The sequence below is a fragment of the Lepeophtheirus salmonis genome, chromosome 6, assembly GCF_016086655.4.
Source record: "Lepeophtheirus salmonis chromosome 6, UVic_Lsal_1.4, whole genome shotgun sequence".
Lineage (NCBI taxonomy): Eukaryota > Metazoa > Arthropoda > Copepoda > Siphonostomatoida > Caligidae > Lepeophtheirus > Lepeophtheirus salmonis.
The window spans coordinates 35,399,638-35,426,816 of NC_052136.2; the positions used below are offsets into that span (position 1 = coordinate 35,399,638).

Consider the following 27,179-nt stretch of genomic DNA (forward strand, 5'->3'; position numbering starts at 1 on the left):
AAAAAAAATCATGCGGACGCCCCTGATTAACCACATAATGTTAGTATATTGACACTTTAGTTTGGTTGTACTGTCTATTATTTGTAAGGTCACTCGAAAATGTTCAAGGGTAAATACTCAATTACTCGACAAAATCATGCCCAAAAGTTAATAAACTTTACAAAATCCTTATATGGATCGTAGAAAACAATACTGGAATTGTGACGTAATTTATTTTACTTCGACATCTCCATACAAATAATTCCCTATGTAAATTTTATACCAAATAAATAATGCCCGACATAAACAGTAATTGCTTGTAACCCAGTGATTGGGGTCCTCTTTGCTAAAGGACAATTTCTCAGAAAAGGAGAAATTATATTAGTTAGCAAGAATAAATCATCTGAAGGGGGGAGGCCCTTTTTCCTGCTGATATAATATGTATTTTTCATGAATTTAAATTAAATTATATGGGGAATTCTAGGTGGATTTCAACAACTGAAAAGGTTTTTCTCTGATGATGAGTTTACTTTTAACACAAAAGATAAAAAGAAGAAAGAAAGTTGAAAACCAATGTCGTGAATACAAAGTAGATTATAAAAGTCTTCTCACTTTCTTGAAAATGAAGAAGAAAAGGAAGAGGCACCCAAAGTCTATTTACAACTACTATATGCATGGGTATACGTGTATTAGGGTGGGTCTTTTGATCAACTTTTTCGAATTTTGAAAAAAGGGATACATAAAAAAATAGTATGGGTATATTATATGAGTTTGCTCGCACGTCATATTTGCTCTTTCTATCTCGAAATTAGAGTCAGCGATAGTGGAGAGTTGAAATTCAAATATTGCATCTATAAATGATGAGGAAATAACTTTAGAAAGCAAATAATTTATTATTACTTCGGAAGAGCATTAAAATAAATAGAAGGTACCATTATTTGTAAGAGGTTGCGAGTTTATTTCTTATGAAGTGTTCCGATGGAGAAGGAATCGTAGTCGATCGTTGGACTGAGGGATGAGGCAGATCACATCTTATTCAGTAAAGTACTACACCTTTTTTTTTTTGTACCTACCATTACAGATGAACGTATTAGGAACTTATGAGTTATCAAATGTATTAACTCCTGAAACAGAAAATTACTATTAACAAACATAAATAGAAATATATCGTAGAAACTCAAATGATTGTCTAATCCTTAGAGTAAACTTATTTCTGCAATTGAGATGGATTCAGTCCCTCTCCTTTCGGGTCAATAATATATTCTTTGCAAAGCGAAGTTATGTCCTTATTATTAAAAGGTCGCAATAATTGAATTTCAACTATATACTGTCGCTGTCTCAAATTTCGAGATAGAAAGAGAATATATGACGTGCAATCAAACTTATACAATGGCCCTAGATTTCTCTTTGGGGAGAGGGGGGTCATTTTTTTCCTTTGTCTTTTCCGACTATGATATTCCCCAAAAATAATAAAGGAACTTTCTTAATAAATAATTTGGTTTATTTTTCAAAATTATTTTTTGAGTGATCTATTTCCGGAAAAGGTCAACTTCCTGGACTCTACCAATATTTAAACGGATGACCACTAATTAGTGTTACATCATTTTGATGGTAAAAATCTTCCATAAATACTGGTTTTACGAGGTTGTGTGTTAATTACAATCTGCTGGGGTGTTTTATTTTGAGCAAAGTTATGTTAATTTTATTTTTGTATTTACATGTTTTGTTAGTAAATGAAATACGTTTCAATTTAATACTAAATAATGCTCACCCTGTAGTTTAATGAAGGTTATTTAGACTGTAATATTTTTATGAATTGAAAAAGGTATATTTAATTTTTAAAAGGACCCTGATTTCATTTTTATCTTTTACATTAACTGCGTAAATTATCAAAAAAATTCCGACTCATACTAATCATACAAGATGCAAAGAGCTCAACTTCTGACAGAAGAAAAGACAAACGTTGAGCAACACACCAGATAATCGGAACTGATATCAATGATCCGGTAGGAATTCTGGAAACGGACAAAGGAGACTTTCATTAAGATCTGCTTCCGTTTTCGAGGTCGAGTTGAGATCGTTATTGACGCCATATGCGATTATATTAAACAATAATAATTTTGTTTTTATTCAGCTTTCATTTGGATTTGCTTTTTACTCAAATCGGATGATTAGTTTACGAGAAAATTCATGGACAAAAAATCGTGTTGGTTGTTAAATAGAGGACCCCGTACTTAAATTTTTTTTCACTTTTGATGCATAAATCTTGAACAGAAAATACAACATTTGATTTTAGGGATTATTATTGGTTTAGAATACCAGTACGTCTCTCCAAGAATCATAAATGATAATAATTGGAAAAATATATATTTATATCATCCACAAAATATGCTTAAATAAAGTTTAACTGAATCGGGGTTGAAACACTTGTTTTAATGTATTACAAATTTTACAAATTTCCGTATACCCATATCATCGATTTCTAAAATTCTGATTTTCTACCCACTCTAACGTACATACCTATAGAAAATAATCATTTGCAAAACAATTTAAATGCTTTCTCTTACTCGTAGTATGAGGTCGTATATCGTAATAGTGCCGCCTAATTTATGAGCATCATTTTATTGAAAATACTTTTTTATTTGCTTGTTTGTGCATGGGTTTTCTATATTATACACATATACAGAACAAAGCAAGTAATTCCTTCTTGATGTTGTTTTTTTTAAATATATACATGTCCTGTCAATACTCAGGCAAGTTATAATCTTTTGAAATTTAGTCTGATAACATTTTTATTCTCCGAATAATAAATTACACTAGTCCAACAAAAATTCTATAGTTTTTTTTAATATAGTCATTGTATAGTCATTTTTAAGATTTACTCAAAAAACAAAAACTGACCAGTGGATACAATCTTTGAGAATATATATATCAATGTAGCCTCCGTTGATCTCAATAACGGCCTCGATTCCGGTTCTGAACTACGTATAGGCCCAGGAAAATAAAGTCCGATCTTAATTCTTCCATTTCTGGACGATGGAGTCAATCAGGGACATCATCTTGGTGGTGTGAGGACCTCTGTTGGTAATTGACTAGCGGTAGCCCCAGATTAAATCATCAATCGGATTCGTCAACCTTATAATCCCTCTCCTGGGATCCTTGGTATCCGCCAAGGCTTTCCTACAGTCCACAAGAATTCTCTTGTAAATCTTTGCCATCTTTGAGACCTCAAAATTCCTATTATCCAGATCGTTGTTCACCAAAATCGTCACAATAGCGGACCTGTGTTCTGGTTCTGAAATCTTCTGCTATTGACTCCATGTCAGTTTTTTGGCTAGTATTATGTCAGTCCTTATTTATTTGTGTCCATTCCTGTCTTAGGACCGGTCCTAAGAGTACATGGAACCCATCCTTAAGATAGGATCGGAACAAGACTGAACTGAAGGGACTACCGTCTTCAGTCGTAAATAAGAATCGATACAACGCTAGTTTGGGCTACTAAGTTGAACTTTGATATGTCTATTTCACAACAAAACAAGCATTGTGCAATTTTGTCATAATATATGCCGGAAAAATCCGGAAATCTGAAGGCCCAATTTTCACTCTTACACTATTTATGTACTATTCCCATCTAGATCTTAAAAGTTTATTTTGAATATGATACATAATGAATTTCATCAACTTTATGGGCTATCATCAACGGGCTTTAGAAGCTCTTTCCTCATTCCATGCACACTTCATCTAAACCCATATATATATTTGTATAAAATGGAATATAATGATATGATATAATATAATTTATTTTTTATGTACATACCCGTAGCATATATATATATATATTTCTTTTTCCTTTGTAGTTAGTTACCCCATCGTTGTAATTCTCTTCCTCCTTGTTTCCTTACTTATTCCTTTGTACAAAGTATGTACACTCATTTTTACAATCATATTCAACTAATAATAAGATGAACATATTAAATATAAAAGAAAAGTATTATTATTTTTTTTTAAATATATGAAATAAAAAAAAGTACGTTTATTAAGAGTCTATCATAATATATATGTCAGTGACGTCATCATCAATCAGTCTTTGCGTCAGGTAAAAAAAAATGCCACCGATCAACAAAGTATTTATTCCACAATCATGAAAAAGACAGAATGTCCTTCTTGCAGTCCACGCCAGACGAGACAAGGTTGAGTTTATAAACTTGTTAAACCTGCACAGGTTCTTTGCCTGGAGAGTCAAGAAGGAACTGGAAGAGTCTAAAGGTGATTATGCATCAATAGCATAGCGTGCTGATCTCAAGATGAGATCAGCATGCTAACAGTGGGATCAGGATTGCATTGTAAATTGGCAAAAATCATTGGGGATGAGCAATCCATTTAAGTCCTGGAAGATCATGTCAACCCTGGATTGAGGTAGTGGCAGCTGGTAGGCCCTTCCTCTGACAAAAATACTCTGTTCCATGACACTCTGCAACCTGACCCTCTCTGACTCAACCCCTTCCACTTAGCAGTTTTTGATGTCTTGGATAAGAATCCCTGCCGCACCGCTCACGTACTATTATGAGAGCGTGGTACACCTTGGACACTGCCTTCTTCCTCAAGCGCTGCTAATCTTTTTACCGGTGTGCCGTAGCAGTTACTACTTGGGAAATTCAATGCTTAGCTTGAACGGTATCTTTTCCAATCAAGGATCAGTGTAAAATTGTTTTTGATCCATTGTTTTAAAAATAAAAAAAAGTAGCCTCACATTTAGCAGAATAACTCACAAATTAAAGAACAGATTGTTATGAATTTTTGACAGCTGTGGTTACAATATAAAAATGAGGTGAATTTAAAAAAAAAAAAATAGTGTCTTCGATGCGGGAAGCCCGGGACTTTTCTGCCAATTTAATACTTTTTTTTTTTAATTGGCTAACAAAGATATTTTAACCGAACTTTTTAAGTTAGGTTGTAGAAAGAGAAATTTTTTAATTTAAACATCGTATATAATAATTGTGGCAATAGAGTTATGTATGTAATATGTAGAACAATTGTTGTTGTTTTTTTACTTTTTCTCCCTTGATTATACTGTACGTATACATACATTTGTCTATGGGAGAGAGAGAGAATAGAAAATATGTTCCCATATGCTTCCAAGCACTGTATACAAGTATACAAAAATAAGTAGTAGATAGGTGAACATCCATGGCGAGTAATGAGCTGAGAATATAATAAAAACAACAGCAACGTGTGGGAAGAGAGATCAGGAGTTATATAAATTTATCTACACAAATACTTTGGATTCGGATCCAAGGCCCGTCCTATCTCTATTAACTAATACTAAAAGCTTTTAAAGATCACGAAATTCCTTCAATTTTTTTTTTTTAAAGATCCTTAAAAGTTTGATTACCCGAAGTTTACTTATACCGTATTCAGGTACTTAAGGTCAGGGTCCAAGAACTGTCATATGTCTACCGGTAGATTAGATTTTCTACAACCTTATATATTATAAATTTAACTTTTTATGGGAACCCGAGGGATATGTTGGGTGACTGATAATTTTGAGACGTTTAGATACCTGACATATAAGTTTTTTACATTTTACATGATAGCCTCTAATAATAACATATACATTGTACATATTTTTACAATAATTGTATCATTCATCCCGAAATGAAACTGTTGTAATATAATACATCTAATTTACTATGAAGAAAATAATCTGGAATTTATGACTATGTTTATTTGATGAATGCATGTCTGATTGTAATTTACAAATAGAAAATGTAAATAAACTAACAACGTCCTTTTTTTTTTTTTTACCTTAGATGGTTTTTTTTATTTCCCCTTCTTGGTGTTTCTTCTTCTGTGTTTAGGGTTGGAGAAAGAGAATAGTGAAAGAAAATCTTTTAACCATAGATATATAAATATATATCTATGTGAAGGTTCTCTTTATTTATCGTTTTTTTTAGTTAGTATTTTATGATCTCATAAATTTCCTTGACCAAAAATTTTATTTTTTTTTGGTAATCTTCATTAGAAGGGGAAGGAGGCAAGAGAATGGAAAGCACATCGTGATCTTCTGAAACGACCAACGTCGACCTCAAGGGGTTGAATGAAATAGGAGGGAGAGGGATTCAACAATTATGAAAGGCACATTACATAACCACTTTATTTTATGATTATCCAGTGTTTGGAGAGGCCTGGGCTAATTGTTACAAAGTTTGTAAAGAATTTTCTCACTAAATTGCACTTATCCTACGTCTAACCTTTGCATCCATCAAAAACAAAAAAATAATTAAAATGGCTTATTTTGTAAACATATAGTTGAGCCCAAAAGTATTTCTACCATTTCAATATTTGCCATATATGTATATCCGAAAGCTTTAATAATTGTTTTTAACTTTCTTTATAATAATGTTTTTCAAAAAGGTAACAAAAACAATACTTTTTCTGGTTTGTTTTTTTATCATGATGAAGTCTGAAAAGATTAAGAGACTTACATAAAGTACTTGAGAGATTAAGAATTTCCTTGAACTATCTTTTGAGGTATAAAAGTCCGATGAAGCAATTTCATGCTTCAGTATTATTCAACACTCGATATGACCAAGAACAAGGAGTACAGTGAGGATATCCGCCAGCTTGTAATCATTTGCCATAATCAAGGTAATAGCTACAAAGATATTTACATCCCAAAATCCTCTGTCCAAAGCATCATCACCAAATTCAAAAGAACTGGTCATGTCAAGAATCTTCCTTGACATATAAGAAGTCCAATCTAACCTCAACAAAATACGATATGCAGTCCAAGAGGTTGCCAAGAATCCAGCAACATCTCTCTAATCCATGCAGCAGGGGTTGAAAGCAACATGAACTTTAGTTGGACGCTCAACTGTGTAAAGGGTTTTGCATAAGAATGGGTTCCGGGGCTGTGTGCCAAAAAAAGAATCAACTCCTCAAGAGTAGGCAAATAAAGGCCAGGCTCAAGTATGCCAATGACCATAAAGATGATGAACTCTACTGCTGGTGCACTGTACTGTGGTCAAATGAGACAAAGGTGGAGTTGTTGGGCCACAGCCAGTATCAGCACATTTGGCAACAGAAGGATCAAGCCGTCAACCCCAAAAATACCATTCCAATAGTAAAATACAGTGGGGGAAGGATCAGGATTTGGTCTTTCTTTACTACCAATGGAACTGGAGAACTTCACAAAATTGATGACACCATGAAAAAGGAAGACTACGTCGAGATTTGCATCAATCACCAAAGATGCTTAACCTTGGAAGACATTGGTGCTTCCAGCAAGGCAATGCCCCAAACACACATCCAAAAAAGTTCAAGAATGGATCAATAGGGATAAGGTTAAGGTCATGGACTGGCCAGCCCAAAATCCTGACTTTAACCCTATTGAGAAACCATATACTACATTGAAAAATGCAGTTTGGAAAATTCATTCAACAAATCTCAATGATCAAACATGAACATCTTCTTATTTTGTCTTGCTATTTTTGCTAGGGTACGAATAGTTTTGGGCTCAACTGTACCTTGTGGACCGTGACTGCTAATTTAGCCGTGAACATTTTCACTAAAGGTAATTTTGCAGCATATAATTTCGTCTTTTGTAATTTCGCCTTCTGGGTATTTTACCGCATGACATATTCGCTGCATTTTATGTTGTATATTATAAGTTTCAACTTTATCTTTGCCCTATCAGTTGTATCATCTCAGTTATAGATCTGAAGAAGAAGAAAAATGGAAAATAGCGAGAAAATAAAGAAAGAATATTTATTATAAGGACAATGGATTCACAAATCTATGATCCTGATTCTACATATTTTGAGAGGACTAATTGACTAGTCAGGAGCGTCTGCAGGTTATTATTTTTCTTTATTTCTGGGGATGCTAGGTTTTTGGAATTTTTTTGGGAAAAGACTTCAAATATTACATTTTTCCGAGAAAAATTTCAAAAATCCAAAGCTATTCTCAAAATATTAAAAAATTTTCAAAAAGAAAAATTCAAAAATCCAGATTGTTCAACAAAAATTAAATTTTTAGGGAAAAAATTTCAAATATTTTTTTCGAAAAAAATTTTCAAAAGTCCATAGCTACTCAGAGAAAATAAAAATTTTATAGAAAAATATAAGAAAAATTAAATCTTTTGAATTATATAACTGTGGGCAGTTGAACTTTATATTGTGCCACAGAATACTTAAATTATATTAATTTGTATTAAAATAGTCAAAAATAACACCATCAATCTATCGATCATCCATGGAATATTCAATTATTGAATTTTTTGCATCTCACGTAAATCCTTCATTAAAGATGTAATTTTTGGCTATTTTGAATACAAATGACTAAAATAAAATTATATGTTGCTCATTATAAAATTCAAAAAGCCCACCGATACATTTATTACTCATGAAAAATAATAAACATGTCACTTTAATGGACCAAAATGGAATTATGGTATCAACTTATAATTAATTTGAAATTAGGATCATCTATGTTGTAATCAAAGAATGGATTTTAAGACGAAGAAATTGTCGTTTTTACAATTTGCTTTTAAAAGTTGTAAATTGTAAAGAAATCGTAACATGTACACAACATATTAATCAAAGGAAAAATATCACTTAAATCCGGGCTTTTGCTGTCGATTTATGATTTAAAAAATCAGGACCTTAACTTTTTGCCGCTGTTCACTATATTAATACAAATTTAAATGGTTTGAATGATTTCCGGAAAATTCCCACCTCGTGAATCTGGACATAATAAAAAACATAAACATATATCAATTTTAAAATAAATAAATATTCAAAATGGAATATTATGAGCACTAGCTCATAAATAATCAAAATTTTCATGATTCTCATAATCATTTAAAGTAGTCACAACATATTGGTTACAATCTCGATATCGTCTTCTTTGAGCAGGCGGAGGATGACTTGCATGCTGTTGAATGATCTCTATGACTATCAAGTGTTCTTCATCCTTTAAAAGTTCGAGAAAGAGAACTGGATGGCATGAAACAGCTTGCGAAGAAAACCGATGGTACCATCCTTCGAATGACAAGTTTATTAATAACCTATGTTAATCGCATAGAGATAATTTAACAGCTTGCAGGGTATCCTTCACCTGTTCAAAGAAGACGATATTGTGATTGTAACCAACGTATTGTGACTATTTTAAATAATTATGTAAATCGTTAAAAGTTAATGGAAAATAGATATACAAAAAAATCGACTTTTTATTTGAAATTGGTTTACTAATATAGGTGGGAGTTCCCTTCCCGGTAATTCACCGGGGGAGGGGGGAATTTTCCGGAAACGTTTTTGTTCAGAACCGGGATATCTCGATATCCATGATGACTTATTGACGAAATGAGAACATGGTTGTGTAAATTTTCTGTGCACATAAATGAAGCTCTTTTTATGAATCATTACATTACACAAGGTCATATTATCTGCATAGTTGAACTAATAATCCTAAAAGGGCCTTCCTTTAATTATGTATATTTGTCATGAAAAAAAAGTAGAGAAAAGCAAAAGTCGTTGACTAATTATTTGGACTGTTTAAAAAAAAAATTGATAAGGCTCTATTTTTATATATTCCTCATGAAGCAATCAATTATAAAAAGCATATTTTACATGACTGGTATGGATTTTTTTTTAAATCACAACACTCCTTTACATATTATAATCTCCAACCTCCACAATTCCCTTGTTCAAAGAAAATAGGGTATGCGATTTAAAACCTTACTTTCTTGGGGAAGAGACAATGCCACGTTAGTCATTTTCGTACGTTCAAAGTTTACATTATCAGGGCATTTTCTCTTCCCCAAAGAAAAAACGTTATAAATCACAGAATTTTGTTATTTTGAAAAGGAGAATTGTTCAGGTTTGAAGATTATAATATTCAAAGTTCTTACTAATAAATTATTATTGTGGAGTGTGGAGACTAAACCGCGAGCTTTTGTAGAAGGGTTTTCTTTCTATAGGCTTATAGTTTTGGTCTAGTTCTTTATTACTTATTTTATGTTATTTTTAATTTTTCTATAATTTTGTTAGCATATTTCATTCATTTTCATCGCTATTTTATAGAATGATTATTATTTTTAATTAGTATAAATATTAGTGTTAAGACCCGGACTAAACCCGATTTTTTATTTTGTTTTTTGGTTTGGTCTTAAAACATTAATTTTAGACCAATTTGTATGGATATTTTGATCCAAACTGTAATTTCAAGAGACTGTAGACCGAAATTTTTTCGTTTTCAAATCGTCTCAATCTATGGACCGATTTTCCCCCCTCCTAATTTATCAGTTGTATTAATATATTTATAAAACACATTAAAACCAATGTGATGTTATTTTTCTGATGCTCACAATTTTGAAACACAACTGACGTCATTAACCATTCATCTATAGAACAGGATAGACCGAATTATAAATGAAATTAATTTTTTCTTTGAGTCCAATTCAGACTGAACTTCTTTAAATGATCGAATTAATTTGGTCCACTAACAATCTTACGGGTCTCAGACCGGTCCAGGATATTCAAACCGAAAACCAACATTAGTATATACATGTTTCACTTCTTATTAAAATTTTTTTCTTCTAATAAAATTGGTTTTTTAACTATCAAGGCCGAGTTTTTGTATTTGCCGAATTTTACTACCAAGTCGATGCAGACCGAATTTTTATAAAACTAATCCAGACCGAATTTTTGTAAAACCAATCCAGAACGAATTTTTTCTTTGAGTCCGATTCAGACCGAACTTCTATAAAGAATCGAATTAATTTGGTACACTAACAATCATAACGGTCTCAGACCGATCAAGGATTTTCAGACCAAAACTCAACTAAAGTATATACGTGTTTCATTTATTATAATTTTTTTTTAAAGTACGGTTTTTTTACCTATCAAGGCCGAGTTTTTTGTGTTGACTGAATGTTACTACTAGAGTGGTCCATACCGAATTTGAATCGAATTGGCGGGGTTTTACAAAAGTTACAACTATTCAGACCGGTTTAGGATCTCCAAACTGAAACCCAACACTAGCCCTACATACTTGCTCCTAAATAATAGTAAAAAATGGTGAAAGGTGCATATTTGTAGGTAGGTTTATTTATTAGGAGTATTTTTTGTAGATAGTAAATAATAAATTAATATAAAATTGGAAAGCAAGAAGTTGGGAAATGCATTAATATAACTCTTACAGCCGAGAAGGAATTTCTTTTTAAATTATGAGAATAGAGTAATTCAACATATTTTATCATCAATGACACGCCCAATCCACTCCTTAAAAAAATACGTATCATAATTTCTCCTTATTTTTATGTTAAGTTGAGGAACTGCAAAATATTCAGGTATATTGTGACCTCTTAATAATAAAAAAACTGGGGAGATTTTTATGTAGGGATGTAAAGGTCTCAATATTTTGCGTTCTGTTCATCTTAAATATGAAAAATGCAGCTGAATTGAATACGAAGGTCTTTTTTCTAAATAATATCAAACTCTAAATACCTGTAATAAAGACGACATTTTTCCTTTTCCCAAATGAGTCATTTTTTCTTAAATTATATACAAGAATATATTAAAGCAAAATAGAGTCCTTATATCATATTGTGTTTGACATTTTGATAATGTCAAACTATAAATTTCAGTAACGATTATTCTTTTATACATAGATTTATACTTAAAAATTTTAATCTTAGAAATTTAAAACAAAAAACTTATTACTACCGAATATCGTTTAATATGTTTATTTTCAAAGAATTGCCACAAAAAATGAATATAAATACTCTAAATGAATCACTAAGTGTATTAAGTATATTAAAAGAAGAAGGATTTATGACTCAAGCCGGAAAATAGGAAGAAGAAATGACGTTGATGGATGCAAGGATGCCGCTCAGAATTTTATAATATCTATAGATCCCCTCCTAAAAATCCCTAGGACCAAAACTGAATTCACAAGAAATAATAAAAAGGCTTGAGAATATTAATACAATTTGAAACTCACAATAAATCCCTTACACTTAATATTCTTCTTCACCTTCAATTATATCTGCCCATAAGTCTATAGAACCATTTTTTAGCATATGTTTTATAGCTATTTGGTTTCATTGATGAACATTTCCCTGTGTAAGTTTACATATTAAGGCTATACGAGGCTGCCAATTCTAACATGTTCCACCGTTCTTTCTTATATATTATTTAGCCAAAGTTGATTTCAGACCAAACGAGAATGATTTCTAAACAAGTTGAAATCGACTTAACGAGTTGTAAACTCTTAATACTTCAGATAAACAAAGTTTGAAGATATAATTAATACCATGAAACTGAAGTAATCAATTATTGCTGCATGTATAAAATGCAGTGTAAGTTACACCCTAAATGTAATATATCTCATATTATTAGTTACTTGCATTTGAAAGTAATACGTTTCTTTACAGTATTACCTTCTGTGAAGTAATAAGTAAAGAGTTACTTATTACCAGGCTCCCTACCTGTATATAAAGTGCACATTACTGTGAGGTTCTTGTCTCTTTCTCTGATAATTGAAAATAGTGCGTGTACAACCACATAGAAAATGTTGAATGATCCTTCGTTGTTGCCATCTTGAAATCTCCAAACCAAATCGTCTTCTTCTTGTATTGATATAAACCCGTCTTTTCTCCTCTTTATTTACGGCTGTGTTGCGCCTGTGTTGTTATTTTTGACAACACCTCACCTGTGAGACAGCTCGGATTGTAACGGACGTTACCAGACTCAATAACTGTAATAATATTACTGTAATATATTTAGTAGCACGTTATATTACTCCGTTACTGCCTAATGTAACGCGTTGCGTTTGTAACGCGTTACGCCCAATACTGATAAAATCCCAAGATTTCAACATTTTGATGCGAATCATCTCTAACTTAAAATCAATTCTCCAAGATCTTGTAATAAAAACCAAGGAGTGGGATATCTTCTTCCACGTATCTAGAATTCCATGTGTTAATCATCAGCCTATATCCAGAAGGATAATCAACCATTCTATTTTCTAAATGGTACTTTAAAAATGCTATCTAACTTATAAATCCCGTCTTTACCATATTGTATTGTGTAACCTTATTTTCGAACAGTAGCAGAACAAAAGATCCATAATCAATCGGAAATTACCTAGCCAGTTTTTTCCAACTATGCAACTATTATCAAATAATTGCTGGAAAATGCATATACGAATTCAACCAATCAACATTCAGAAGACTGATACGAGGGAAATAAACATATGTAAATATCGACAGCTGACAACGAAATAAAATTGTTTTGTTAGTGAGGTTACGTCGTGAAATACATACAGGGTCGTAATGGTTCATCCGGACCATCTTTAACTACATTCTGAACAATAAGAAAGCCTTTAACTCGGTTATTTCAATTTTGAAATTGAGAGATTAATGGTTAGCGTTAAGTTGGTTGTGCAACTTTTAATTCAAAACACCTATTCACGATGGAGGAGACCCAGAGGAACACCATCATTACATTTGCTTCCAACGGACACAGCCCAGCTTGCATCAAGAATATCCACTTGATATCCGAAGAGCACATTCACCGACATCTAAACCTGCTGCAGGGAGCAAGAGGCATGTAAGAGAAAATCCCACAAGTCTGGAAGTGATAAAAAATACACGCCCAGATTCCTCGTAGGCATAAAACGGTCCTTGAAGATATCCCCTGTCACTCCGCTTAAACTTTTTTTCAAAAAGCGCCAAGTAATCCATTCAAAATTATCCTGGACCATAAACATTGACCTGAGGAGGAAGCCATTCCGCCTCTACAATGGGCATATCCTTACTTACAAAATAAAGCCAACCCGGGGTACCCACGGAATAAAATTGACAAACTATTAGAAGTTCCATGCTAACCAAATCATCTTTAATTCGGATGAGAAACAATGAACTGTTGCCACATCCCACAACATCCATTACGACAGATGGTTGGACACAAAGAGAGAAAGCAAGAGTCCCCAACTCATTAAAACCAAGTTTTCAGCCATATCATGACCCTTGGGGTCAATTAGAGTAACGGCAGGGTCCTTCCCCATCTTCTTGGAGAGAAAAGGAGAGGGTGGGCGTATACAGGTACTCTGAGCTTCTGTTTGACCAAGTTATACCTTGGATAAAAGCTGAAACCAATGGCGTCCATTTCCTGTTTCAACAAGAATCGACCCAAAGCATGTTTAAAGTAGAGAAGGTGCCATTTTGGGGCCCTCTAACTACGCCGATATGAATCCCATAGATGACTTCTTTTAGTTGGAGTTAGAGAGGTGTCTGACAATTCAGACAACCGCATCGACTCCTTGAAAGCCTCCTTCATCAAGAATTGGGACAAAGTCTCCTACAAGGACGTGGTTAATGCCTGCTAATCCTATGGCCTCGTATCGAGCAAATGATAGCCTAAGATGGCGGACACATTGAAGGATATTTCTTTTCTTTTGTATAAATAGAACTTGTAAATTTAAATTCAAACCTCTACTTGTTTCTTTTATAGATCAGGATGCAGTTCAAGGTTTTCTGGATTTACCTAAAAATACCCAGTAAGTCTGCTTTAAATTAGGAAGAGCCCACTGACAAAAACATCAGAAGAGATGTGAGGATTGCTGTTCATTACCAAAAAGAGAGTCGTAATACAACCCTAGTTTTATTTACAATCTACATATGTGGACTGTCAACACAAAAGAAGCTTGAATTAGTTGTATCAAAATTGAGTGTGGATTTCATTTGTAATTACCATCAATTTATATCAGGAAATAATTCTGATTTTCCTTTTGGGTTTGATGCAAATTGCACTTTAATTAGCCAAAATTGATCGTCACAATAAATTCATATAACTTTTTTACTTAAATATGTCCATAAAATATTAGACTGTAAATACCAAGTAAAAAAATTAATTTATCCTCTCTTGATTTTTGTTCCAGGTTGTTTTTATGTTGACGAGCCACAACTATTGCTTTTTGATCTGAATTGTTGTTAGAATATATCACATGTTTAGTCACATGAATATATGAACCCTAACTCAAATAAGGATGATGATATTGTTTCTTCAACCATGAAATTTGTATCTGTTGATTTCTAATTTTTTTTTTTTTTTTTTTTTTGAATGTGATTACGCTTAGATTTTATATGTATTTTTTATTTATTTTTAAGTTGAAGTATGAAACCAAAAATATGTAATAGTAGGTGTTCCTATATTTATTTATAAAAAGAAATGAAAAGTTTTCTTTGACTGACAAAATAATACTTACTTATTTATATGTGTGAGGGGGAAAAACGTATTGTGTGTCCATTTTAAGAGTGTTCTATTTATTTTGCTTTTTTATTTAAAGTAAGATATTTTTGGTGTGAAATTACTTTTTTTATTATTGTTATTTTTGGTAAAGCCACTATCCAAACAACAAACAGGTCACATAGAAGAAACTAGCTAAGAAGTTGGTAGAGAGAAGTATTCATTACTTAATATTTAATAATGGCCCTAACAAGAATGCACAAAAAACCTTTTCTTTTCTTGTTATCTTCTTTGCATTAGATGACACTCAAGTATATGCTCATTTAGTCATTCTACTTTTGCATACACCGGGTGCAACCGTGAAATCTGAACAATCAATACTTTGATGAGATATATTTCTGTAGCCACTAGACATCTTTAAAAAATACAAGGAGTCCAGCTGTAACGTAATTTCCAATGTAGCCCCCTCTTTGCACGTCTTTTTTTTGTATATTTATATTTTGGACAAATCTGCCTAGGGATTGCTGACACTGTCCATGATATTTTTGTGTCAAAGGATACAGTCCCTGGACTCTACATTCAACCAAAAAACGTATTCCAAAGTGTTGGCGACGGGTGAATATGGAGCCATATTTATTTTTCCCATAATGATGGTATTGCTCAACCTTCTTTGAGCAACTTTGGCAGTGTGGGCAGGGGTGCCGTTTTGTTGCAGGACCACGTTATCTTCCGCGATGTTCACCCGAACACATAGGAAAAAGTGAGCATCCAGGAGCGAGTGTCAACATAAAAAAGATAAACAAACACAATGTCTACATATTGTTATGAATTGTTCAACGTGCCTTACGTTATTTATGTTCGTCAGAACCTATGAATTTGCCAATAAGCTAGAGTTTGGATTTCAGCGTCACACCTGGTATATACTAAAGACACTAAATATAGGTTTTTATAATAGGAGTAATAATGAAAAATGCATGGATATTGTTATAAATAATTATCATGTTCTACAGGATCTGCCAAAAGTGTGATGATGTGTTGTACATGCATATTAGAGCAACGTAGCTTCTTTTTTTCAAAATCCAATAAAATATGTTTGATATATTTATTTTACATTGTTTTGAGAATCATATCAGATAGATTCCCCCATTGTTGAACTTCGGTATTTCAATACTCAATGATTTTTTTGTTTCTCTTTAAATAACTTTCCAATGAGAGATTTTAGAGGAAAATAATGTTTTACAAAAAGATGCTAAATTAAATAAGTATCATTTTTTTTATATAGATGTAGATGGTTAATTAATTAAGTAATTAGTTTTTGGGCGATTATGCTAAGGTCTTATAAATGTGGGGGTTTCTGTAATAAATCCGGTTTCAATTTCCCAATTTAAATCAACTGTACCAATTTAAAATCCTTGATTAACATTGGATCTTATGGCACTAATTTTTTACTAGAAATTGAAGTAATTTACATTATATAAAATAAAAAATAAATGAGGCGTGTGCAGCTAAAGCTTAGGAGGGAAGTATTTTAGTCTCAAGACTAAAGTACTCCCTGGTTCATCACTTAAAAAATAATGAAGCTTTTATTACTATTCTTGAGTAGAGCACATATAAATAATATCAGAAGCGGTTCTTTTCAAGCTTTTGTTTGATTATAATTGTTACTGGATTTTCAATTGTTAATTTTATCAAATTAATCTATTTTTCATCCCTAAAAAAATGTCTGGAACCAAAAATTCAATAACATTCTTTAGATCAGAGCCGGTTTAAAGGGTCACTTATTCCTGGTTCCTCTCTAAATTAAGGTCCCACTCACTATTGAATGTATTTACAACAAAATGATTGACCTTTTTAAAAAAAAAGTAGAATGGACATCGATGATTAAAATATAGAAAAATCTTATTCTAAAACTAGAACAAACCATTATTTTTCTTTTTTTCTACCAAAAAAAAGTGTTTATTTGAAGAAAAAAAAACGCATTTCATCTTCTAAAAAAGTATAAAAAAATCAAATTTTAATAAAAGAATAAAAGGGGCCTAACATTTATCTTTGCCTCAGGCCCCACTCACACTAAAACCGACCCTGAATTAGAGATAGGACGGGTCTTTGTCCTTAAAGTCCAGTATCCGGCTAGGGTCTAAGCAAACTTGTATAATAAGAAGGGATCTGAGACCGAATCGGCTTCGGTTAATCAAACATTACAGATCTTTAAATAAGATCTTATGGATTTGCAGATTTTAAAAAGCTTGTAGTATTGCTCAACACTTAATCCGAGTTTTGAATAAAATATATTTATGGAACGAAGCATCTAGGTGCTCGGGAGTGACATCTAAATAAGCAGTTGCCTCCCGTAGTTATTCCAATGTTATTATAGCAATAATTTTAATAATAATTACCTTTTTATAGTAATTACTTTGGATTATTCATTGTTTCGGCATCAGTAATGAGTAGAAATTTAACTTTATTCTGGATTCTATTTTATTTAAGTTCAAACTTCGAGTAAAATACTCATTAAATTCGTGGTAAGTATCGAATCTCTATCCGAAAGTTAGGGTACCCAATATTTACATCAAGAGATTCGGATCCGAGAAAATGTGAATCTGTTCTATCTTTACAGCCTCCAATGAAAATCAATAGATATTATTACATTTATCTATTGAGTATATACAAAAGTCCATTTATAGAAACTTGAAATTTGAAATCATAATATCTCTTTATATCAATATTAAACAAATACAAATGATGAATAGTATGATATTAATTAGTTAATACTAACATGGTTTCTTTTTTTTCTTTACAGATGATTGGTCCCTCAAGATTCATCCAGTTAAATTAGAAGACGATGATAATTTTCAATGTCAAGTATTGGGATCCGAGACATCAAATGCAATGCGCTCTCGTAATTCTCGTCTCACAGTATTTGTACCTCCAGGAAATCCCCTTATCCTTGGGGGTCCTATTAAAGAAACACTTGAAACATCTTCACTCGAACTTGAATGTGTGTCTCAAGGAGGGAAACCGGCTGCTAATGTAAGTTCTAAGAATATAAGTAAATAAACATGAGAGGGTAAACATTCTATAGTATGTAGATTGTTCATAATATAGGCAATAAATTACGTAATAATATACTAGAAGGTCTTCACATGGGTGTAACTAGAGCTTACCACTTGCTGTAGCAAGAGAGAGTCAAGAGGCCTCCCCTTTTTTGTACAGTAGAAACTGCTTAAGACGTCAACGCTTAATGTGGATATTCATGTGTATATATAATGGACATTTAAGAAAGTCCCAAATTAGTTATTTACAGTCCTCTCAAGTTTTGAACTTGCCTTTATGTGAGATTTGTAAGTCAAAAATATTTTATATAGTAACCTCAGCGTCTATGGATTCATTTTCTTCTTAAAATAGCTCATTACTGTCCATCTCCGAGATTTGGTGATTGAAAAAAAGTTTTTCAATTAGAGATGACGATCCCAATCTGTGCCTTAAAATAGATTTTTATAATTAAATGAAAATTAATAGTTTTGATTTATAAAAAATATTATTAGACGTGTAATTTAAATGCGTGAGAATATGAGAGTGTGAGAATTAGTGTTGGGTTTCGTTCTCGAAAACCTAGACCGGTCTGAGACTGTTATTATTTATTTATTTTGAACCGAATTAGTTTGGCCCAACAAAAAAAAACTTGGTCTAGATCGGTCCAAAGGAAAAATTCAGTCTAGTTTGTTCCCAAAAAAATCGGTCTAGACCAATTTTACAAATAAATTGTTTATAACATGGCATCATATGTTTATTTCAAGTACAATGACGTGATACAAAGTTTAAACAGAGATAGCTCGGATTAATTTTAATCCTGCCGTCTCTTATATGTATACAGTATTTGTTCTAGAACTTACCGTGTAATTATGAATGGGGTTTTTTTTTTGAAAAAATGAATGACAGTTGAGCTAGAAAAAAAATGTGTCTCTCATAATATATGATACTTTAAAATAATCATACCATAAATTGAGACCAATTCAAAATCGGTCTAAAAAGTGAGACCGAAAAAAATCGGTTCACGGTCTGACACTGCGATCTGGGCTGAAAAATCGGTCTAAAAAGAATCACTTAAGACCGAACCGAAAAAAAAAATTCGTGCTGGACCGAGTCTAAACACTAGTAAGAACATGTGAAAATGTGTGAGTCTTACGTATACTCCACGAATCTTGGGATAAGGTGTAATTTTTTATATAGAGGACAGATTCTATCGATGAACACTTTAAGAAAAGCGCTTTCTATTACAATATATATTATAAAATTTAGGAAAATGAAGTATATTAGATTCTATATATATATATATAGTGAGGTAAGACATAATCAACTACACTCCTCAACAACATTTTTTTGCATTTACAACTAAACTATTGGTTACATAAAGCTGGGTCACGATATACTGATATACCTCATCATTTAATTATAGAGACCTGGGCGGATCCAGTCCAATTTTTATTCCCACATGAGGGGAATATAAAGGGAGGGGCTGGTTGACAAAAAAGAATGATTGACATTTTTACTCCTTTCCTTCAGGAGGGGAAATAAAGAATAAGGCGCATAGCTGCATTATTGATTATTCTATGTGTCTAGAATTCCATGGTATGATAAACCTTTATGTTGTTTTTTACTGTTAATTTGCTTATCGTAATCTATTAATTATTATCATCATTTTTGAATAAAAAAAGTAGTTACAATTTCGTCAGTTCAGGAATGAGAATAGGATCAGGAGAATTCCGTACTAAAAGGAATGATGGAGGAAATACGCTAAAGGTTCTTTTATTAAGTTTTCCTATTTGCAGTGTTATACTTTTTCCGACTCCAATTGAGGAAGTTGCTCCCAGGCCAATTGTTAGGGATTCAGAGGTTGCAGAATTAGTATTGAACCTTGTTTTTTGTTTTTCTACTTCCTCAGTTTCCAAAAGGGGTGCCAAACCATAAAAAAAAATCTAAATAAAAACACTGTTAACTAACAAAAGAGAAGAAAATATCGTAATGTAAATACCTGTACCAACTAAAAAGTGATTAAGACGCAAGGCTAATCTTCCTCTTTTATGAACACACCCGAATGTTGTATCAGATTTTGAATTTAGTAGAAAATGAAGCTCACTACTCAGGAGTTAAATTATAATGACAACAGCCGAGGAAAGGAAAGTTTATTATCCACATTACCAATTCCAAAAAAACGGGCAAGCTAAAAAAATACTCTGGATTTTAATCACTATCAATGACACACTGATTCTGCTCTATGGAGGGGGTGCAGCTAATTTTTATTAATGAGGGAGGGGCTCGCACACTCTCCAATTTGAATACCCCTTATCGTTTCCCTCTATTTTCCTTTCCCAATTTTTACATACATAGCTCTTCAGCATATCATTTCGACACAGTGGCAGAACAATTGGTTACGACCCTGCATCTTCATCGTTTTCATCCTTATTTGTCATTAGTGAAATATAAGTTTTTCAATTGGATTCAATGGATCTTAAAGTTATGTGTACAATATATGTTACAACTTTTTTTGTTGAATGGGTAGTTTTTTTTTTTGTTTTTTTTTTAAAATAAAATATAAAAATAAAACTGCAAAATCATCAAATTTGTCTTTATAAATAATAACCCCTTCCCCCTAAGTAGAAACGACAACCCTCAAACGAATAAAAAAATAATTACTGACAAGAAGCTTTTTCCAAATGTATTTTTATTTCATTTTCAACTTTAATTTGATTTTAAATTGACATTTCAAATGATTAATCCTCCCTCCCTCTAGCCTAATATTTTCTTTCTGCTTACTCATTAAATAATATTATGTCATGTTATTATGTCCCAATAATGGCATGATGATGAAGCTATTAGTGAGTACCTATGTCATAGGTGTATAAATTAGACATCCTCGTTCTTTAATTAATATTTTTTCTCCATTGCACAAAAACATTTTCTGATGAGGACAATCAAAAAACTGAGTTTGACAAAGTTACAGGTCCCTCATATAATTTTTGGAAAAGTACAAACAATTTTAGTTTGAAAAAAAAAAAAAAAAAAAAAACTTGTATTTTTGGGTCAAAATGGGCTATTTATTAAGCCTCTTATACCGTCCCAAATAGAATGCTATGAGTCAAAAATTGTGCATTTTATAATTCTTAATATTCGGTTTCCCTTTTTTATCAAACATAAAAGGTACAGCAAAATGTAACGCTATTTGAATCGATAGTTGTTGAACAAAAAAGAAGAATCTTTTGTTATCTTCCATATTAATAAAGCAAAGTTTATGTGTATGAATTTATGATGGAATAAAAAACGTTAATTCTTTATTTAGGAAATAACAATGTATGTACATTAAGGATATTTTGTAGGCGTTACGCATGTCGGATCGAGCGTATGTAGCTAAGGCCCTGCCAGGTAGCGCTCTAGAGACTAAAGTAATCCATGGCTCATCAATAATTACCTAATATTAATTTTCTCAAACTGTAGTTCTTCTTTTTTCATTCTTGAGGACCATGTATTGCGTAGCTGCGTGTGACTATAGAAAAACGGGGAGTAACAGTTAGGATTTCTTGGGTAGTTATCTGCTTTGATATATTCTTTGAAACAAAGTTTGTCTGTTCGACTACCCCTGATAAAACAGGGATACTGGAAATCATGAAGCGCATCTTGGACCACTTAAATTATTAGAAACAACCTAGCTCAGTGAACAACGACTTTGGGCCAAATTATTCTCTTGAATTCAAACTACGTCGTTTCGATACTCGGTTACTCTTATATGTATAGACATAGCGTATATGGACTTCAAAGAAGATTTCTATGTAATATGGCGTAATTATAATATTTAAATCTATATTTATACTTAATCCGTGCAACTTTTGACCAAAACATACCCTTTTTCGAACTAAAAGGACTTGAATTTTTTAAAGTCAAAGCTTTTTATTGTCCTCAGAACAAAAAATCTTTATGTAGAGGGATGAAAATATTAACCCAAAAACGGAACAGTCTAATATACATATAAAGCTACATATACATATAGCTCTTTTCAATAAAACTATGATCTATTTAAAATTATTCTCCCCTTATATATGTCAAAAATACTGCACGCAAGAATGGATTATTTTAATCAAAGACTAGTCTAAGCTAATATATAGGGCAAGTGTTAAGACTAAATATAGAGTTGGGTTTTTGTCTAAAAATCCTAAGCCGGTTAAATACTGTTATAATTTTTGTAAGACCGAATTACTTTACAATTAAGGAAAAAATGTCGTGTAGGAGGGTAAAGACCCACTAATGATGATTTTTCCTGACACCTTGTGACCCGGAAGTGGCCAAAATCGTCTGAAGTCCTACTTTGTTGAGGAAAATAAAAGAAAGAAAAAGTGAAGATTGCCGGCCACTCGATGAATGCGATCGCTAAAAGAATCAACGTAGCGTCCCGTTCAACCGTCTATAGTGTCATCAATAAAGAGCGTCAGTACCACAGCGTTTCAAGGTACAGGTTCTAACAGGGAGAAAAAGGTCACCCATATCAAGTCTTTGATCCAGATAAAACAGAATCCTCTTGTCAAAGATCTTATCTGGTTCTTCTCAGATGAAAAAAAAATTCTGTCAAAACCATAAGCATAACTCAAGGAACAATAGATGGTTAGCAAAAAGTTCTTCATACGCCCCTAGTATCATGAAAGCCAAGTACCTACAGCATTTTATAGTTCTTTGCGTTGTTAGCAACGCAATTATGCCACCCTTCATATTCAAGTAGGGCCTGAAGATCAACGCCAAGGTTTACATCAGCAATCTGCGCACGCAAGTCTTTCCATGGATCAATTTATGTATACTGTATCTATGAACACATTAGTCAAACATCCAAAAAATGTCATGAAATGCGATATTTCATTTTTTACATTGATTCTTCGAAAAAAAATGTATTATCATTTCTCTCTTGATTAATTTCATTTGATTGCATATAATATATTATTATAATATACGTACAATTCCCCTGCTCCTATGCATATTCATTCTAATATTCATAGTTTGCTTTTGCACTTGGAGTAGAGACTGTAGTGATGTCATGCGTCCAATAAACTGTAAGTACGAGTTAATGTCTGATGATTATTTTAAAAACGTTAAAGAACCCATTTTTTCAAAATGAGCTGGGCCTTGAGCCGTGAAATTGTACTAACCTACCGAAAAGAATGAACTTCCAGCATGTGTCTTGTGTCGTGATTCCCAATCGGCAATGCTTCCAGATCCCTGAAACGAAAATGTGTAAGAAATGCCGTCAAGTCCTCAAGAAAAAAAAAATGAATGTGCAAAGAATACACTCTGTAGATATCAAAGAAGAAATTTTGAGTTAAATATCATTTTTTTTTTGTTTTCTTGACGTAGAACCAATCAGAAAAATAACATCTCAATTCAAGAGCAAAAAAATGTTGAAATTTGGTTAACAAGTGTATGTTTAAAACATCTTATGAGACACATTTGGTGGGTAATGTCAATAATCATCTCAAAGATTGTACACCTTAATCTGGAATTCGATAATCAAGACTCAATTCAGTACTCTCTGCTTCAATTATCCTGTAGCTTCATGTTAAAGTAAATGTTTTGGTTTAGATATATGTTATGATGTCACTTAAGGTATATAGATTAAAACTCGTGGTTATCTAAACAGAAATATGATGAAACCATCTTGTATTTATTTAGAAGGGTGAGCTTTTGAAAAACTACTAAAAATTTAATTTGGAATTTAAAAAGCGTAAGATTTCTTCATTTGGCGGAAGTATGGAAGCCTTCCCCCCCCCCCCAATTAGGCTTCCTTGTGCATCGTCAAATATATAAAAGTCATCAAGAAATGTCTTTTTAAAAAATGAATCAAAATCCTTGAACTAAAATATTTCGCCAAACTTAATTCTCCCCCCTCACATAAAAACGCTTAGGGGCTCTAAAGTGAGGAAAAGATGGAGAATCCCTAATCCAATGTGTCCTCTACTTTTTTTTAAAATCTTTATTCAAATCATATATAAAGCATAAAATTAATATAATATGAATTGGCAGAAGGAATTGTGTTGCACTAACATAAATAAGTATTTTAGTTAAAAATTAGACATCCTAGCCAAGACCTGCAACTAAACATAATCAGACATTTTAATAAGACGGGTACAAAATTATGTAAAACAATCACATACTAAATATATTGAAGCATATATATACATACATAGTAATCAATCTGTTGGTCTCCCTATATGAAAGCGTTCATACCTCCTAACAATTCTTTTTAAGCTAGTCATCTATTTAACCGAATTAGAAAGTTTGTATTTGATTATTTCAATAGTGCAATCCCTGAAATCATCGGTACCATTGGTATTTTTAAAGAAAATGCAGCATTTCTAGCTGGAGAGGACAAAACTATTGTTTTCAAATATTCTATATGGAACGGCTCCTTACATTTCAAATAATTGGCTAAAAGAACTTTGGCGAAAGCGAAATGCATTGCTCAATTTTCAATTAATCTTCCCCCTGGTTTATGGATTAGCGAAATAAAATAGTTGCCCTAAGGTAATAATATTTTCCTCCTCCACATTAAGAGAAATAGTGTCACTTAAATCCCAATTAGTTTCTGTTAACGCATTAGAATATTGTTGATATGAACCGGATATCCACCCTAATGGAAGAACCAGATCAGAACGACTAAAACTCACATTATAATCTGTCAAGAGCCAGAAACTATTATTGCAAAGAACTGCATAACAACGGGGCTGGTTTTAAGGGAGCACAGGGGAAATTGCCTTATGCCCCACGCAGTATATATATTTTTAAATTGAAATATATACATTGAAAAGAATTTGTATTAAAAAGGGCTTAAAAATAGAAAAGGATAAACCATTCCCTAAAACAAAAAAGTAAAAATAAATAGTTTTTTTTGAAAAAAAAAGACAGCCAATAAATATAGACACAATATATATTAAAAAAGACTATAAAGAGTTGACCTTTTCTAACACTACGCCATTATAAAAATATTGTTCTCCTAAATATCCATGCCATTTATGAAAAATACCGCTGTAGAATATTTTGACCTTTCATTTTATATTAAAAAAAGTGATATTATTTTTTTTTTAAAAAAACAACTAAAACCTTCACCTATGGTCACTTTTCCTCAATTGGATTTCATGCTATGTAAAGCATCTTTATCAAACCTACATAATGACACCACTTTGATCTCTGTACCTCAATATGTTCCAAAGTTATGGTCAGTTATCCATTTTTTATTAACGTTTTGTGTTATCCTGACCTTTGACTTTAACCTTTATCAAAATTTAAGTGCCCCTTACAGTCACCATATGTAATCTTAGTTCCAAGTAGCATCAACATGGATCTTTAAATTAATTACTGTAATCCTAATGACTAACATACAAACAGAGGAAAAACATAACCTCAGTTCAACTTCGTTGACGAGGTAAATATCAAATTTGAAAAAGAATAGAGCCTACACATTTGTTTGCCTCAGGCCCCGCTCAGCCTGAAACCGACCTTACATAGAATCCGTACCGGAGTTTAAGGATCTGTTACATCCCTAATAAAGATTAAGTAGAAGTAAGCTAATGGATTTATGCCTTAATGTAAAATTAATAATATTTTAATTTGATAGATTTCCATTGAAGGAAAGATGATTATTTGTAAGGGGGTGAATGGGGGGGAGTTGATACAACAGACATTATCGATATTTTCAATATATGTATGTAGGTATATATCTACCTACAAATATATATTTGTAATTATTGGAAGAAAGAAAGGATATTCCAACTAGAGATAAAGGTACATACTCCCAAGGATTCATAATTGATGAGTATAGGCTTAGTTAGTGGTAATTTTTTATCATTATTTCTTATACTTTATCCCCTTCTGTCAAAGGAGGAGGGCAAGAGCTCTCCTACCTCTTGCCCTCAATGATTAATCAATCCTTATCGAGTAACCCTCCCTTATAGTGATTGACGCTCAATCCCCAAGTTGTCATTAAAATCTACAGTGTCATGTGGTTTTTAATTATAATTATTATTTGTTATATAGGAGTATATACAAATTATATACATCCATGATGATTCCTCAATGATACGCAATTTATTTGCATTATCATTGTCTATGTGTACATATATAGAGCACTTTGACTGACATAGTTAATATTTGCCGTACTTACATTTGACAAATTTATAATAAAAGTTCATAACACTTCATTAAATGTCTTTAAAAAAGTCTCAAATTTGAAGTAAATACTACTTGATGTCAATGACTAATCCTGAAATTTGAATTTAATCAAAGTATTATGTACTAAAAATCCCTTGAATATTTTTTTTTTATCCATTAGGGACAAGATCAGTAGGATTATTTGAGAAAATATATTAATCTTTTCATTGTAATAGTTAATTTATTTATACAATATGGACATAAGATTCCTTAATTACATATTTTTAATACATTTAGGGTAAGATATTTTATAAAACAAGGAATGATATGGACAAAATTTTGATAGACAGTTAGGTTTGAGTCCTTTTGACATTCCAACAATTCACTATTTTCCATAATATTGATGAAAAAGGTGATTTCACTGCTATAAAACTTAGTTGTTTAGGCCCCTAAAATGGCCGAGAGCAATGATGATGACGTCATGTGAAAACGTTCCATTATATAAGGCCACATTAATTAATTTTTTTCAAATTATTTTTAAATTCCATTATTCGAAAATATTTAATTTTATATTTACAAATTGAGTATAATAAATTTATTACGTTTTTGTTAAATTTCTATCTGGTATAGATATTCTTAAGTGAATTTTTCTATATCGATTAAGACCGATTTTTAGGTTAAAACTGCGGACTCAGACTGTGAATCTAAATTAAATCGTGTTCAAATTGTTAATATATTTTTCCGGACTTAATCTAGATGAATTTGTTT

General features: G+C 32.1%; 1 protein-coding gene across 2 annotated transcripts in view; it reads left to right on the forward strand.

Annotated features, from left to right (window-relative positions):
- The window catches only part of LOC121120344 (irregular chiasm C-roughest protein), a 186,170-nt gene that overhangs the window by 139,482 nt on the left and 19,509 nt on the right, over positions 1-27,179 (forward strand). For both annotated transcript variants that reach the window (XM_040715194.2, XM_040715195.2), the window contains exon 3: positions 18,031-18,260. In XM_040715194.2, coding sequence (XP_040571128.2) covers positions 18,031-18,260 — 230 coding nt within the window. The remainder of the gene's footprint in view (positions 1-18,030; positions 18,261-27,179) is intronic.